This window comes from Crocodylus porosus, unplaced genomic scaffold (genome assembly GCF_001723895.1).
Source record: "Crocodylus porosus isolate Cpor-Errol unplaced genomic scaffold, CroPor_comp1, whole genome shotgun sequence".
Classification (NCBI taxonomy): Eukaryota; Metazoa; Chordata; order Crocodylia; family Crocodylidae; genus Crocodylus; species Crocodylus porosus.
In genome coordinates this window covers 37,368,977-37,385,617 of record NW_017728911.1, presented here as the reverse complement: position 1 = coordinate 37,385,617, position 16,641 = coordinate 37,368,977, and the positions used below count along the sequence as shown (strand labels likewise).

Sequence of the window (16,641 nt, the reverse complement as noted above, 5' to 3'; positions counted from 1 at the left end):
ATTAATGAAGATGTTGAACAATATGGGTCCAAGGACAGAGCCTTGGGGGACCCCACTGGTCACAGGACACCATGATGATTGGCTTCCATCAATTTACCACCCTCTGGGTCCAACCATGCAGCCAATTTCCCAGCCAGTGGATCATGGCAGACCCAAGGCCACAACTGGCCAGTTTTGCCAAGAGGTGATTATGGAATACCAGATTGAAGGCTTTTTTGAAGTCAAGATATATGACATCAATCTCTTCTCCTTTGTCCAGGTGATAGATCACCTGGTCGAAGAAGGAAATGAGATTGGTCAAGCAAGACCTACCTGCAGCAAACCCATGCTGGCTATCCCTTAGGATGTTGGCGTCGGCCAGTCCATTAAGGATGGCCTCTTTAATAAACTTTTCTAAGATCTTCCCTGGGATAGAAGTCAGGCTGATGGGCCTATAGTTAGCTGGATCCACTTTTCCTCCCTTTCTTGAAGATAGGCACCACATTGGCCTTTTTCCAGTCTTCGGGCACTTCACCAGAGTGCCAGGAGCTCTCGAAGATCTGTGCCAGGGGCTGGGCTATGATGCTCACCAGCTCCTTGAGTATCCTGGGGTGTAGATTGTGAGGGCTGGTTGACTTGAAGGTACCAGCTTCTCAAGGTGTTCCTTCATGTTGCTGTAGCATCTCATGTAGACACACCCAGAGTAACTCCAGATTGGCTGCAGTGTAACCCTTGGCTGAATTTGGCCCTGGGCTCTTCAATTTTCCTTTGACTGCTCATCTGTATGGTCCCATTAACTGTAGGCACGTAGTTTGGTCACTTCCCTGTACAAAGAGACACGGCCAAGGTTACGGTAGTGGGGTCAAATAACGCGGCGCTTGGGGCAGGGGTGGGGTGCTGCTGATGGAAAGGATGCTGCCTTCATATTAAGAGTATGTCTGCAGGGTGATGATGATGGATCATAAGAACACTATGGACTTCCTCTCATTGGAGTAAGTTATTTGATGGATGGCAGAGCTGGGAAACCATCGTATTCATTTGTTAAATTTTTAGATCCATGTGTTTGCATCCTCTTTGTCCAACGTGTGCCGCTGCAGTTGTCATCAGCAGGCCCTCAATTTGAAGATGATCTCTACCATGGCTCATTGATGGGTCTTGAGGCTACCTAAGAGTCCAATTCTTGAGCCACAGACCTGACCACAGAAGTTGCCGGTTGTCCCGCATGGGAGGGTAGGCTATAGACCATCATTTCTCTCCCTTTCCTTCCTCTGCACTATCTTCTCTGCTTTGAGGGTGAGACATTTTACCTCAAAAGGGCAGCCACTTGGTTGAGGTTGTGGTGCCATTGGAGTTGGTTAGCAGCCAGCTCCTCCCTTGACATCAGCTTCCATTTTCTTGAGGTCTGCCTTCAGTGTGTCCTTGTAGCATTTTCTCTGGCCACCATGAGGTCTCGGGCCATTACTAAGCTGGGAGCAGAGCACTTATTTTGGAAGTCAAGAGGCGTCCACACAATGTCTGGCCCAGAGAAGTTGGTGCTTGAGGATTGCTGACTCAATGCTTGATAACAGCAGCTTCAGCAAGGAAGCTGCCATGTACAGTGACCTTCCCATTCGATGTGGAGGATTTTCTGGAGGCTGCTGCACTAAATTTGGGTGGATCTGTTGACCCTGGACACAGTCACTCACCAGTTGTTCCTGGAAGAGAATATACCCTAGTTTGGGAGTGGACAGGTGTCTCAAACTTCTCTCTATGCTGTATTTATTGTGAAACTAAACTGGCAGTGAGAGCAGACGGGGTAACAATGATGCGCGCCACGGCAGCTCTCCATATCTAGTGCACGTAACAATTATCAGCCACTTAACAAGGTAATGAAGTTTTTGAGAGGAAAGTATCCTGCACTGTACTGAGCCATGTTTTCCTAAAGGCATGAATCACTCCCCCATTGTGCTATCGCATGCAGACAACTGTGATTATACTTATGCACCCAGCATCATCCTTTACAAAGCTATATTCATTTTTATGGTTGGCAATTAATCTGTGGTGATATTTTTGAAGGAGAGTAAGTGAGTGCATTTGCTAGGGGATGTTAGTATGTGACCTGAAATATGGCAGCTCCTATTAATGCAGTATTTCCCAAGAGAGCACCAGCCTTCCAGGCTCATCCTTCATGGTATTGACACACATGCATGCAGTCTGAAGGAAGCATTTGTACCTCCCTGACACTACTGCTCTTGGGTTGCCTCTTCCTGATGCTGCGGTTAAGGTCCCTGCATTGTCTTGAAGCTTTTAATGGCATGTGCATTTACACTCCAGCTCTTGCATAAGCTTTGATCAGCTTTCTTATTCACACATTGTTGCTGTTGTTATTTATCTCTATTTCAATAGCACATAGAGGAGGTGGCAGTCAAAGCTAAGGTTGGGTTGTGCAAGGTTCCCACAATACTTTACAGATACATTTTACAATGGCCAAACAGCTCACAGCACAGAGGTGTAATCCTGTAAAGTGGAGAGTATCCTGGATTCCTAAGACCCTGCTGTCACAGGGAGATGACTATGGGGCCTCTACTGGGGCATTTATTGGGCTTTTATAGCCTAAATTCCATGTAGAAAGGTCCTTTTTTGGTTTTGGTTTTTTTGCTTAAGCCATTATTTGCCCTCTTGTTTCATTCTCAGCCTTGAATGGCAGGTTCTCCTGCAACCAATTATGCACCTGAGCAATCACACACACAAGTAGTCCAACTGAGCTGGATGGAGCTCCTCGCGTGTTTGCAGTGATCTGGGCTTCAGGTTACAAATTCTCTGCAGGCTTGGACTCTGTCTCTGTCTGTGGACCAGTCAGCTCAACAGGAGGGCAAGAGTATCAATATTACATGTCATGAGGTTAGAGGCAGCTGCCAGTGGGACAGGTGAAAGCTGAGAATGGCTGGCTTTGAATCAGATATGTGGATGCCACAGGAAGCTGAGTCTGGTTTACATCAATCCTTCTAGTGGCTCCATTGTATGACGTGGCAGGTCTGCCTCTTGATAAGGAGCAAACAACAGGAGCAGAGACACTTTTGAGGTACCAGGATTTTGTTGTTGAACTGCCCAGATATTAAACTTGCAAGGACATGATTCCTCTGTCACCAGTTTCAAACCAGTGCTGCTGAGTTCATCTTCAGGAGGCCTTCTGCCAACTTCCACTGAAACCAGTCAGTAGTCAACGAACTGATGCTGAGTGAAATGACCTTGCTGTTTGGGTGAGAGAGAGGGTTTGAACTGGAAACCAGTGGATGTAAAAGCTTTAGCCTTTACTATATGACATGAAGGAGTAGGCTGGCAAACCCAGAGGCAGGAGCAAACTCAGATATGGAGGTGAGACTGAGCCACTAGAAAGTGACAGAGAAGCACACAGTTAGCCTGGGATAATCCTTGGCAGGATTTATCACCATTTCACAAACTGTGGTTAAAACCAGCTTGTAGTTTTATAATGCATAAAAGGTTCCCTCAACCTCCAAAACAGTTGGATCAGGCTCTTACAGCTCTGTAAATAAAAAAGCAATCCAGGCCCATCTCTCTCCCCTTCGGTGTTTTCCATGAAGAGTCAGCTGCTTTTTAATTCCTATTTTTATGTCATGTCCTCAATAAGTTCCAATGAAATTCACATTCTCCATATCTATCTCGTATGCCAAGCTGTTTTATTTCAAAGATAATTAAAGCATTTTGGCCAGCTACCCTAAGCTAGACGTACGGAATGATGCAATGTGTGATCATTGATGCATTGTGTTTAAAAGCCTTTGGAAAATGTATCTAGCTGCCAGCTGGTTTCCCGGCCACTACAGGCTTTCTTTATTTTCACAGTTTTAAAAAATATATATATTTCACCTTCTTAGAGAAATGGCTAACCCTTCCCTGTGCACCTTGGTGAGCAAAGCATGGAGTGTGATTAGAGGAAGCCAGAAGGAAGGAAGAAAGAAAGGCATGATAAATATATGGATAATTAAAGTTTGATGTGTACATAAACCTTAAATAATACTACAGTGGTATTTAGAGGACTGATTTGGACTAGACACTGTATAAACGCAGCAATAGACATGACGGCTAGTTTTCCAGTTCTGCAAAGGTTTCCAGAATGTTTCCTTCTCCTCTTCATTTCCCTTTCCACCTCGAAACATAAGAAAGATTATGAGAGAATTGCCAAAATATAAGAAAGGAACATGAGGTTGCTCCCTAGCTAATGGCAGTGACACCTACCTGGGCTGTGGGACACCAAGGTTTGAGTCCCTGCTCTAGTAAATATTGAATTATATATATGAAGTGGAAAGCGGTCTGATTCCAGGAGGAGTGGCTCCTGCAGAGCCCTGTGGTCCAGCATTCATCAGAGATGTGGAAGACTGATGGTCGAGCCTCAGAATCGGGCAGAACAGGGCCTAGCCCATGGCTCTGCTGTTCCAAGGGCGGTCTCTCCCCTCTGAGCTATTTGCCCTTTTGGATCAGATTTGGTCTCCTCTTCCACCCCGACCCTGCACATGTATGTGTGTGCTTTTCTGTGTGCGTGCACTGTCAGAGAAACTGTCTTTGTCAAAACTGGTCCGTATGGACCAGACTCAATTTTAGTTTCAGGGAATTGGCATTTTATGGCAAGAAGCCATCCCAGGGAGATTCCTGATCTGCGGTAATAGACGGGCTCTCTGCCCTTATGCAGCGGTGCCTGGAAGGTTTTCTGAAACCATGTATGAAATAGAAACATAGCCCCTTTGCACACAGGTTCCTTGTAATAACTGATGACACATAAATGGAGCTTTTAGTTTTCTGGGTGCTCAGCTATGAATCTCTCTCCCTGTAGTGCATAGGGCTCTGGTTACCAAGCCCAGTGCATGCCTGGGATAGATGGCAGCAGCCCCTTTTGAAGCCAGTGGAGTTGTGTCTTCTCTCAGGTTGATTTTGACCTTCTGTGCTTCTGCTCAAGAAGTGCACTTTTTAAGAGCATTAATGCTGGCTGAATACTTGCCTTCCTCTGCTCCCTTTGCTTGGAGTTCCTCGCATCAAGCAATTAATTTCCAACTTTCCTGGAAGCAAAAAGAGAAAAAGTGGGAGAAGCCACATAGCTGTGTGGAAAGGGCACAGAGGGTGTTTCAAGAATGGCTTCCAGTGACTGTGGGCTTTACATGGAGAAGTCTTGAGCCTTCAGTACCTTGCACGTGTTGCTTGTGTGAGAGGAGTCATGAATGTCATTTGTGGTTTAGCATGTGTGAAGGGCTTGCGGTTTCTTATAATAACTCTACAGGCAAGACCGCAACAACAAGCCCTGCTAGTGAAGACAGACAAGAGTGCTGGCTGGGGCAGCTTCAACCAGCTCCCCAGACAGAATATCCAGCTTAGGGTACGTCTCTCTCCTCGGGCATTTGCTGGCAGAACATGGAAGTGCAGATCATGTTGCAGAGCTAAACTTGTTCTTAGAGATCCAAGAAACTGGAGGCAGAAAAATGAATGGATCCATCTGCTCCTCCCTTGGCAAAGGCAGGAGAGTTTCCTGCAGCCCCAGCCCCAGGACAGTCCATGTCAAACCAAATCTGGTGTCTTAGTGACTTTAAATAGTAGGGGTGGGATCCTGGCTCCACTGAAGTCGATGCCAGTTTGCCGGTTACTTCTGTGGAGTCAGGATTTCACCTTCCACTGCATGTTTGCTCCTTCCAGCTTTCTCAGGCTCACCAGGAGACAGGATATTAAAAGATGGGGGCCCTGATCCAACAAAGCACTTAAGCACATGCTTAACTTAAACCATGTGACTTGTGTTATAGTCATATGCTGAAGTATGTTGTTGGAGCAGGGTCTCAACTAGAAGGACGTTTGAGAAAGGTCCCGTTCTTCACCAAGCCTTTTTCCTTTGCTTACCAGCCAGAGTGCGAGAGGTTGGAACGAGACTATATAAATGCACTTACCTAATCATCTCAGTAAATGAATGCATCTTTTACAGGTTGTGATAGCGATCACTGGGGACCCCATTGCAGCAACCGCTGTCAGTGTCAGAATGAGGCTCTCTGCAATCCCATAACTGGCGCCTGTGTCTGTGCAGATGGGTACAAAGGATGGCGCTGCGAAGAGCTCTGCGACTCTGGGACTTATGGAAAGGGCTGCCAGCTTAAATGCCAATGTCAAAACGGAGCTACCTGTGACCATAAAACAGGAGAATGTCATTGTGCTCCCGGATACACAGGGGTATTGTAAGTTCAATGACAGGCATATTTTACTTTGCATCACTTAACAGCCTGGTTTTGACTTTTTAGTGCAATGGGTATTTGATAAAATGTACACATTTGATTTATTCGCCTTTTTCCCCTATCTTTCTAGAATTCAGGTAACAGGATTTAAGGGAGAGTGAACAAGGGAGTGGTGCTTTTCACTGCTAATTGCTGCTGTCAAGTATGTCAAAATCAAATATTGGTCAAAAGAGGGATTAAAAATTCAGATTTTCCAGCTAGTAAAACTGCTGTAGCTGTTCCTAATTTCAGTGTAGAGCAGGCACCAAAGCAGAGTTCGGTGCTTACAAGCAATTGGATGTACTTGTTAGTGACCCAAGGCAGTGCCAGACGTGACTCCCCTTCCTCATCTTATTTGACTTTCCATCTAACTGAGGCAGCATTAAAGCTAACTAGATCAGCTTGCTGTCTGGGGGGGAATTGTTAGTGTGGCAAACAGGGATTTAGCTGTGTGACTCCCATTAACTTTAACGAGAATCATGTTGCTAAATCCCTGTATACCACACTCAAAGTTTACCAGAAGGAGTCACAAAATCTGCATATTAATTTTAGAACAGCCGAGCAATAGCTTCTTGTTCAAAATTGCCCTCAGTGTAACATCAGTGCTCATTAGAGATCTTGCCATCATTTCAGAAGTAATTATGCTCTTCAAAATTATTTAAAGGAAATAAAAAATAATAATGTTTTAGAGGGAAGTCTATTTTGTTTTCTGGACTACTTTGGAAAACTGTTACAAATGTCTGGTTTCTTTTGCAGTCTAGCCTTTGTTGGCCAGAGCAAAAGAAAGAACATGTATGCCAGAATAGGCATTAAAGAAAAAAATTGATAAATTAACCAAAACTTTAGCTCTGTATCTTTGAATATCTTCTTATGCATCTGATTTCCTTGTGACCTTATGACTTCAATCTGGTAAGCCCTTAGCACCGAGGGGTCTGTTTATATTCTCAGTAGTCTCAGTGACTTCGACACAGCTACTCAAAGTACTAAGTTTCTCCAGAGCCAGGCAATAACATGCTTTATGAGTATCTTTGTTTGGAGGCCTAATTTGTTATTTGCATGCGAAGAACCTGTAATCTGTTAAAATTGACAGTATAAGGAAGAAGCAATCAGCATAAAGCCTATGAACACTTAAGTTTTATGGAAGCTGGAGAGTCTTTGCATTAACTTGAGTGGCCAATGGATGAGATCTTAAGGGTCACTTAAACGGTGTGTGGTTTTTTGTCATTCCTTTATCAAGGGATGAATTTCAGTGGTGAACGCTGACATTTTGTAGCAACATTGGACAAATGTGATACTTCAGCCATTCCGCATTTTAATTCTGCCAGTTTATTTTGTGAGAAATGAATGAGATGGGTATATCTCATCATTGAGCTTCAGAGTCTTGAACTTGCCACACTACCTCCTTACTCACATGAGTAGTCCACTTGAAGCCAGTGAGACTTGGTGCATGAATAAAGATTACACACTTGAGTTAGTCTTGCTGGCCTCATTCTGCAGAACACAAACACAGCATCCTGGAGAAGCTCAAATGTTGCAAATCTTGACTAATTGATTTTTACAGTTGATATTGCCCTTTGGAGCTCCTCAAGCCTTGGATGATTTGCTTGAGCACTCCCAGGATGCCCTGTGTTGTGGACTCGCCTCATTTGCAGCTTCCTGTTAATGTTTGCTTGAAAAATGATCATTTGCTTTTGCTTCTTCCCTACAACACAGCTGTGAGGAGCGCTGCCCTCCCGGCAGCCATGGAGCTCAGTGTGAACTGCGCTGCCCGTGCCAGAACGGAGGGATCTGTCACCATATCACTGGAGAGTGCTCCTGCCCCGCTGGATGGATGGTATGTAACAAGTGCCCCCTTGCCACATGTGTAGATCTAGGAGGTGGAGTTAGGTGGAAAGTATGCGCTGATATGCTGACTTGGCTCTGCTTATGTTGTCATACATGCCTGCTGTCTCTTGTCATACATAACTGTATATATGTATGACACTTTGGGGCAGGGACCATCTTTTTGTTATGTGCAGGTATAGCACATAACCCAGGGTGGAGGCCCTTTGGTACCGTGACAATACAAGCAAAAAAATCAGGGGTGGCCAGCCTGCAGCATGTGTGCACTAGTGGCAGGGGCAGCCTCTGTGTGTGGCATGTGGAAGATCAGGAAGGGGACAGTGGCAGATAAGGCAAGGAGCAGAGCAGCAGATCAGGCAGGGGACAGTAATCCACATGACCTTTAGTGAGGGTATGGGATTAATTAGTGGCATGCGTACCAAAAACTTGGCCCCCACTGAAATAACTGATGGGAAGAAACTGTGACTAGCCCCTAATGTGCCTGTGCATAGGAGGAGGATGCCCTTGGCCTCATGTAGCCTCCCAGCCTCCCAGCTCAGGCTGTGGAAGAGAGAGCAGGGGTTGCAGGCCCAGCACTACCACACCTGAGCAATGCAGAGAGGAGTGAGCAGAACCTCAAGTCTCCCACACCGTCACAGCTGAACCAACATGAAGGGTGCTCTGCCAAGCACCATGCCTTCATGTCCCCATCCTTGTCCCCACCCCCACCTCCCAGCTTCCCATGAGCAAAGGAGGGGAGCAGTAGGGAATCTGAGTTCTTTGAGTTATGGTCCATCCTTGGGTTGTCTCCTGTGTTCTGGCACTACATGTGGCCTTTACTCAGGGCAAGGAGCAAAAGCTCAGATGAACACAGTCTGCATGCTGCGTTATTTCCATGGCTGGAAGGGAAGAGAGCAGGGGGAAGCAGAGAGAGTGTACACCGGGATCCAGAGGTCAGGTCAGTGCTCTAGTCCTGACTCAAGCATAATTCCCATTGATTTGAATAGGAGTTTTGCTTGCCTAAGGAGCTGGCTTAGAGAAAACCTAACCTTTACTCCATGGCAGGAAAGCAAGGCCAAACATTTAAAATATCTCCAACTTTACAAGTGATGTGATAATTAACTCTCTGGGTTTGCCAAGTCTCCTGGCCCACACACCATTCAGCTTTGCAAAGTTTCCTGGTACTTTTCCAGTATTTAACAATTAGTTCCTTGGCAATTCTGCTGGAATGCAATGGAAACAATGCCGGGCATTTTGCAAAACACCTAGAAGTTCCTCAAGATCTTCACATGTGACAGCAGGTGCTGAGGCCTGATCACCCTTCAGATGTCCGGGAGCTGAGGGATGTTTGTGTAATGCTGTCTCTGTAAGGTACGTTGTGTGTCCTAGTGTGCTTGGGGGAAAGCGGTCTTGTACGGCAGATGCTGTGTTTGGAGTGCTGCCATAGAGGAGGGCAATACAGTTCCATCCTCTGAGACACAAATGAGCATCCTTGCTTCATTTTCCTAGATGCATCACAATACTCTGATTCCCTGCAGCCATAATACAGATCAGTGTCCTCATTGGCAATAGTCACAAGCCTGCAGGGGGAAAAAAAACTTGTGTTTTGGTTGAAAGATAATAGCCCTAAATGTCCTCCCAGAGTCAGTGAAATAGAATCAAGGGAAGGATGGATATAGCCCAGGACGTTATGTCTCCTCCTCTCCCTACCACAGTGGTCGGCTGATAGACTGAGGGCAAATCTACTTCTGGTGTAAAGCAGTTCATCATTGATTTCAGTGGAGCTGTGCCAGCTTCTGCCATAGGGAAGTTGGACCCAAAGAGGTAGGGAAGAGCCAGATGTTACCCAGAAGACAACTTGAACCAGTTGCACGCTTTGCTTCTGTTTAGTTTCTCAAGGACATTTTGGTCAAGGAGCTACTTCAGGAGAAAAGTTGCTTTCCAAATGATTCTGGGAGCAAGTTATAAGGTAGCACAGGGTGGTGACACAGGAGAAGCAGCCTTTGACAAACTTTTCAGCCTGAGCTATTCTATAGAGAAGACATCTCAGGGATCTCTCTGCTAGGCCTCTCATGGCCAAAGTGAATGGAGAGAAAAATGATGGTGCAGGTGGAAACCAGTAAAAAAAAAAAAAAAAAAAAGGCAAAGTGTTATTACAGGGAAATGTACCCTGATCTGGCAATCACTGAGTGGGCAAAACATGTTCTGTCCTAAGGGGTGGTGTAACTAACAGAGAAAACAGGTAACACTGCTGTTTTTCTCAGGCTGGCAAGCAGTGCTGCCATATCACAGTTCCCCTGAAGGTTGATCAATAAATGGATAAGCATCAATCTGTCAGCCACCGGGGTTTTTTTATTTATTTTTATGTCCTTAGTGCTCCCCTAATATTTGTATTCAGCATGCTGGGGTTTTTGAGAGTCTGAATTGATTCCCCCTGGCTGCTGGTGGCAGGCTTTGTGGGGTTAAAATGTCATTCAAGAAATAAGAGAAGGTAGGGAAGGATCAGATAGTTTTAGAAACCTTGAAAGAGGGAAGATGGACCCTAGAGGAGCAGGTTGCTGATGCTGCAGACCTGATACAGCCATTTTTACTACCCTGTTTGTGCCTGGCCACTTGCAGCTCAGAATTTTCCCCACAATACTTAGCAGCCTGGAGAGACTATCCTGAAAACTTGATTGTTGGTAGCTCTGTCCCCTGAGAAAAACTGGGAGTGAAGAATTGATGTGTTTGAACCAAGCATAACTGAAAATTGAAGAGAGAGATCAAGTATTCTGGGAGAAGAAACTGAAATTATAAGTAGAAACACTCAACTTGTAAATGTTAAGATTTTAAGTTTAAAGGGTTTCTCCAGGGTTTTAATGAAAGGCTGGAAATTCAGTAGACAGAGAGAGAAAAAACTCATTTTTTTTCTTTATGGAGTTTTAACTCGTGGCATTTGGGATGGTTTGTTCAGCCAGACGCCAGTGGGCTATAAATGAGCGGGAGAGATGGGAACGCTAGATTGTGTTCAGTTTATTTTATACTGTTGATCGTCTTCCTTTGACATCAGGAATTTTACTTGCAGATTATACAGCTTCAGACGATGTGTATATGTACCATATATACTCAGCACATAGGAGAGAGATAATTCTCCCTGGATTTATGCAGGTTATTGCTCCCGGACCAGCCACAGCTCTGTGCCTTTCATGGTCCCCTGGGATGCAGACATGGGAGTGATTAATGACAGCGTGGCTCCCTGAGGAGCTGTGGTGCCTGGATGTGGGAGGGTAGGCAGCGAGATGTTCCAGGGAGAGAGTGTCTGGCTTCCTCTTGGATCTGCCTCCCTCAAAGGCCGGTGTTTCTACCCCATGGGCTGCCCTCCACTCTACAGCAATCGTCAGCCAGAAACATAAGGATTTACAATAACTCAGTGCATGCTGCAGGTTATTCACCTTCCCGTAGGTTTTTTACTAGGGCAATATGTAGCCCATATCATAAAGCTAGTCAAGAACATGTGGTTTCTAGCACTTGTGTGTACTGGGCATTGCATGCTCTCATGTCCGTGGATTTGGGCGTTGGGTCCCTCTTGCCACCACGTAGGTTTAGGTCCACAGACAGGGCTCTTTGGATTGTCCCACCATGTTGGAGGAGACCTGAAAATGAAATGTCTCCCTGCAGGGCCCCCGAGACCACTCATGAATGCATTAGAAGGGTTAGTTCACTGCAGAGCTAATGAAAGGGGTTTTTTTGGTTTGAGTGTCTGAGTATGCATTGTCCTCAGTAATCCACAGTGAGAAACTGAGCCCCACTTCCAGTCTCAGCCCTTCTACCTAGCGGTGTAATGTTAGCTTTAATGCAGCATAGCAACATCCTAATTCATTTTTTTTCTTTTTCCCTTAAATGTCTGGGCTTTAGGAGGAAACTGGTTTTTGTTCTTTTTTCCTATTTGTCTTCCTGGTTTGTGTGGTTTTCAAAAAAAATGAAATAATAAACAGCAAAGGGGAAAAAAAACCCAAAACCTCTTTTCTCTACTGCAGTGTGGTAATAATCCTAGGAAACAATGTCAAGAGCAGAAGCCAGAGAGTTTAGGGTCTTAAAAAAGGTGCTGATGGAATGAACTTTTCTGATTAGATGCATAAACAGCAGGAAACTTTGGTCTGACATTTGATCCTCCAGAGAGGGAAGGTTTGGATTCCCTGAGCACATATTAATGCAAAAAGTATGCCTAAAGATTCATTCGGCTCCAGGGGGATGCCTCTCAGTGCATTGCTTTCTCATCATTTGCTGATAGAAATCCTGTTCTTTTGGAGACATGGAGAGAAAATGCATTTATTATCAAGATAAATGGATACCTAGCTTTCTAGATATATAGTATTGCTTATTACTCACGTCAAGAGACACAAGTTTGTTACACTCAGATCTGAATGCTCTTGAATTGAGGCCAGCCTGTCTCTTTTACAGCCAGGGAACCACCTATCACCAGGTGAGGAAGTCTCGAGGTGTCTGTTTTATGATTACAGGGAAGAGCAGCCTCTCTGTAGCTCAGGTTTGTTGAAACTGCAGAACTTCTGAAGCCGCTGAGAGGGGGACCCAGAGGAGTGAGGTTGGCCATTAATATTCTCATTTGTGAGGCACTGGTTTTCATCTTTGTGTAAGATGTATTTAATATGTGCATTGTTCCAAGCTTAAAGCCCCTGGCACTTACCTGGAGAAATGAGACTTCATGGAGATAAAAGAAATTGAAGGAAAATCCCAGTGTTTCCCCCCCAGGTGTTGTGTATTTTGCACAGCAGAGCTAGTAAGGACAGTTGCGTCAGTCACACATCACTTTCCATTATCAGATCTTGCCTTCAGTTGCTTATAACTTTGCCTGCCTTGGCTGAAACTATCCATGCTGGATCTCCACCTGGAACAGCACTTTGGGAAATGTCTGTGGTTTTGCCCGTGTTACAGAATTCTTACAGAAGTTTTACTGAGAAACTTAAGTGCCTGCATGCGGTAGGGCAGGGCTTTGGTCAGGAGCAACTGGAGGATTTGGGGGCTGGGACGTGTGGTCAAGGGGTCCAGAGGAGATCAGGGCTGGGGCCAAGGGTCAGAGAGTGTTGGGGAGTGGGGCAGTAGCTGTGAGGAGGGTTGTGAATCTTGTGGGGTGATGCTTAAGGTGGTGTTTGGGGGAGTCAGAGACCGGATCAGAGCTATGGAGGTGACAAGGATGGGGAAGAATTGGGGGTGAGACCTGGAGCTGAAGGAGGGATATTGGCACTGGAGTGTGGAGGACTCTGTAGGGTGCAAGGGGTGCCTATGCCTCATGCTGGTCCTCTGCCCCCAGGGTATCTCACCTCTTGCATTCACTGAATTGTAGGATTCTGTGTTGATTCAGGTAGGGAAACTTTCGAATGTCAAAGTTTTAATGCTTGTATCTTCCAGGAGAGCATGGGGGAGAGCAGCTTTGTGTTAAATGAACCCATCTGAGTTAATATTTCTAAGCAGAGGGGGCTTGGTAGCAGGCTCTCAGTGCCGCCTACTGCTCCACAGGCAGGTGCTGAGCGCTGCAGTGAAGTGATGGGTTCAGCAGTCATTGACTATAGATGTCACTTCTAAGGGATTGTCCTCTGTAGGGGGAAAGGCTTGGGGCTGCACGTAAGGAGATGGGGCCTGGCCCTGCAGTGACACAAATGAGCACCACTGAGGCCAGCAATTCCAGCTTTACAGATCTGGGTGTATCTGTGCAGAGCACCTCCTCGCACACCCAGACAGGATGCGGTGGCAGCGCAGGCAGTGTTTCTGCCAGGACTCCACCACACTGGAGAGTAATGCAGGCTGGATGGGGCAGGGGCGGCGCAGTGGCCAGGGGCAGGAGAGAGGGACCTGATTCGGTGCAAGGGAGGAATGAAGTGACACAGTCACTCCTAGAACCCCGACCTTCCAGCCTTCCCCTCCAGTGGGCTCCACACTCCTCTTGCCCACCCAATAACCTATAACCCTTGTCTTGGGATGTCGCCCATAGCAGTTTCCCCTGGCTCGTTCCAGTAATCCCAATAGGCTCCACATCCCCCTCACATGCCGTTATCACCTCCTCAGGCTGCCCCGCACCTCCCGCCTCCACTTACAAAGGTTTCAAGTTGAGTTCCTGTCTCCCACGCACTTACTGCCATTGCTTGAGGAAACCCTGCAAAGGTTATCAGCACGAGTCATCACCAGGGAGGGAAATCACGGCTGGTGAGATAGCAGGTGGGAGTTAGCCCCACTGGCAGGGGTTTGTCCATGGCAAGGAACTCTGCCAGCACGCTTAGATGGCGTCTTGGCACAACAGACAGGTGTATGTGGTGCATGGTGGAGTTCACCTTGTTGCAACTGTTCACTGATGTGGCTCTTTGTATTCCTCCCCAGGGTTTTGTATGTGCCCAGCCATGCCCTTCTGGGACCTTTGGAATTAATTGCAGCCAGGATTGCCCATGTCATAATGGGGGACTGTGCGATCACGTGACAGGGAGATGCCTGTGTACAGCTGGATATATGGGAGACAGGTAAAAAAGAATCCCCAGACCAATTACTCTTCGGTATTATGCATAGACTTACCTCTTTTATGCTCCATCTAAGACAATCTTGCTTTGTGAAACACAGTGTGTTATATTTCTATTGCTACAATTAGATGCATCCTTCCAGAGCAGTTCAAGCATTATAAATGTGACAATGTTATTACTTTTTATTGGCAATGTTCTCCATTTACAGTTTATTTTCTTTTTTTTTAATGCAACTTTTAAAATTTAATGGATTAAATTTAATTTAGATATTTACAGCGATAAATTTAATAGAGAGCATTACATGTTTACAAGATATGTAAATGAACCATATTTGTACAAATTAATATCCTCAAGAGTAAGCAATGCAGTAGTTTAATATGTTTCTCCCGGCCTGTCTGTGTTGCCGCAGTACCGATGTTTCTTAGACACCGGCAAAAGGTAATAAATCCTCAAAATCATAAACTGGAGGCTCAACCTTAAACTGATCAAATATTGTTTTACAAGGCAGTCTTGGATTTAGCAAAGTGTCTATACAGCAAAGTAAACATGGGCTGTGAAATGTGCTAGTGAACCTGTGTAGATTAATTTAGCTAGCAGGGGTGATGCCGGCAGTGAAGACATGGTGGCCTGAGCTTAAGCAGATGTTAAAAACCAGAGTGTATACCACAGTCTCTGGAGACTTTGTCCTCTAGTTTCCTAAGATGCCATGTCCTCAACCCTGTTTTTACTTATGCTAGCACAGATACCAGGCCCCTGTTGCACCAGTTTCCAGATATCTTTCCCTGCTCTGCATAACCATCAGCCTTATAGAAACCATGAATGAACCAGTCCTGTTCAGGAGGTTTCCTTCTGCTCTGTTGCAACCATCATTGAAATCAGACAGTTTCCTTGTAATTAGGTACAGGCAGAAATGACATTTTTTGCCTGATCTGACCCCTGGAAGCACTGTACAGCTGTAACCAAACACAGTTTTAAAGCAGAATGCTTTAAAAGGGCCCAATCCTGTGACAGTCTGAACCCTCATTTGCATAGGGGTTTAAATGAAGACGCTCCAAAATGGAGCACCTTCAGTAACTTGTGTCTTCACATGCTGGGAGCAGGGCTGAGCTGATGCAGCTGAGCCCTGCTCCCAGCGTTGTCTTCAGAGTGGGAGCAGGGAAAGGGAATGGAGGGAATTCAGTCTGAGTTTTTTTTCAGCTGATGCTGAAGGGTGGGGTGGGTGGAGTGGATCCCCCTGAGGTGGCGGGGGGGCTTCAATCCATCCACCTCACCCTCCAACATGAGCCAGGTAACATCCAGAACAAGGTTCCTCTTTCCCTCGTCCCATGTTGAGAACAGTGCTGGGGCTGGGAGGGTAGAGGAGCATTGCTAGGGGAGAGCGGCTACAGGCTTGCAGCCACTTTAAACAGCAGCTGGATTCCCAGCCCCCGGGACCCAACTGCGAACATCTGTTGGGTCTTGGATATCATTGCAACTCATGGTGCTTCCTGCGAAGTGCCACCAGTTGCAATGGGGAGCTGCTCTTCAGTTGGCATCTCAACTGACAGCAGTATTTTTCCCAGAATGATTTGGGATCCAGTAAAGGAGAAGATGGAACGTAGAACTAGAAATCCAGTGCACTACAGTCGTTGCGAACCAGCAAGAGAGGTCTGTCCAAGGGGTTCCTCAAAAACATCCGCTCCAGCCTCTCCAACACATCACAGCCACAAGGCACCCAATAACTGCCCATGGCTGACTGAGGGTGCCACAGGAAGAGAGCAGGAGAGACTAGGGTGCTGTGGGCCCCTGGAACAGCTGGTACTTGTTCAGTTTCATAGTTTCATAGTTTGTAGGGTCGGAAGGGACCTGAGCAGAGCATCTAGTCCGACCCCCTGCCATGGCAGGAAAGAATACTGGGGTCAAACGACCCCAGCAAGATGTGCATCTAACCTCCTCTTGAACAACCCCAGGGTAGGAGCCAGCACCACTTCTCTTGGAAGCTGGTTCCAGACCCTAGCCACCCTGACTGTGAAGTAGCGCCTTCTGATATCTAGCCTACACCTACCCTCTGCCAGCTTGTGACCGTTATTCCTGGTCACTCCTGGCTGTGCTCAGGGGAA

General features: G+C 46.2%; 1 protein-coding gene across 3 annotated transcripts in view; it reads left to right on the top strand.

Moving 5' to 3' along the window:
• The window catches only part of MEGF11 (multiple EGF like domains 11), a 304,098-nt gene that overhangs the window by 165,865 nt on the left and 121,592 nt on the right, over positions 1-16,641 (top strand). For all 3 annotated transcript variants that reach the window (XM_019533844.1, XM_019533843.1, XM_019533845.1), the window contains exons 6-8: positions 5,936-6,182; positions 7,932-8,052; positions 14,409-14,545. In XM_019533844.1, coding sequence (XP_019389389.1) covers positions 5,936-6,182; positions 7,932-8,052; positions 14,409-14,545 — 505 coding nt within the window. The remainder of the gene's footprint in view (positions 1-5,935; positions 6,183-7,931; positions 8,053-14,408; positions 14,546-16,641) is intronic.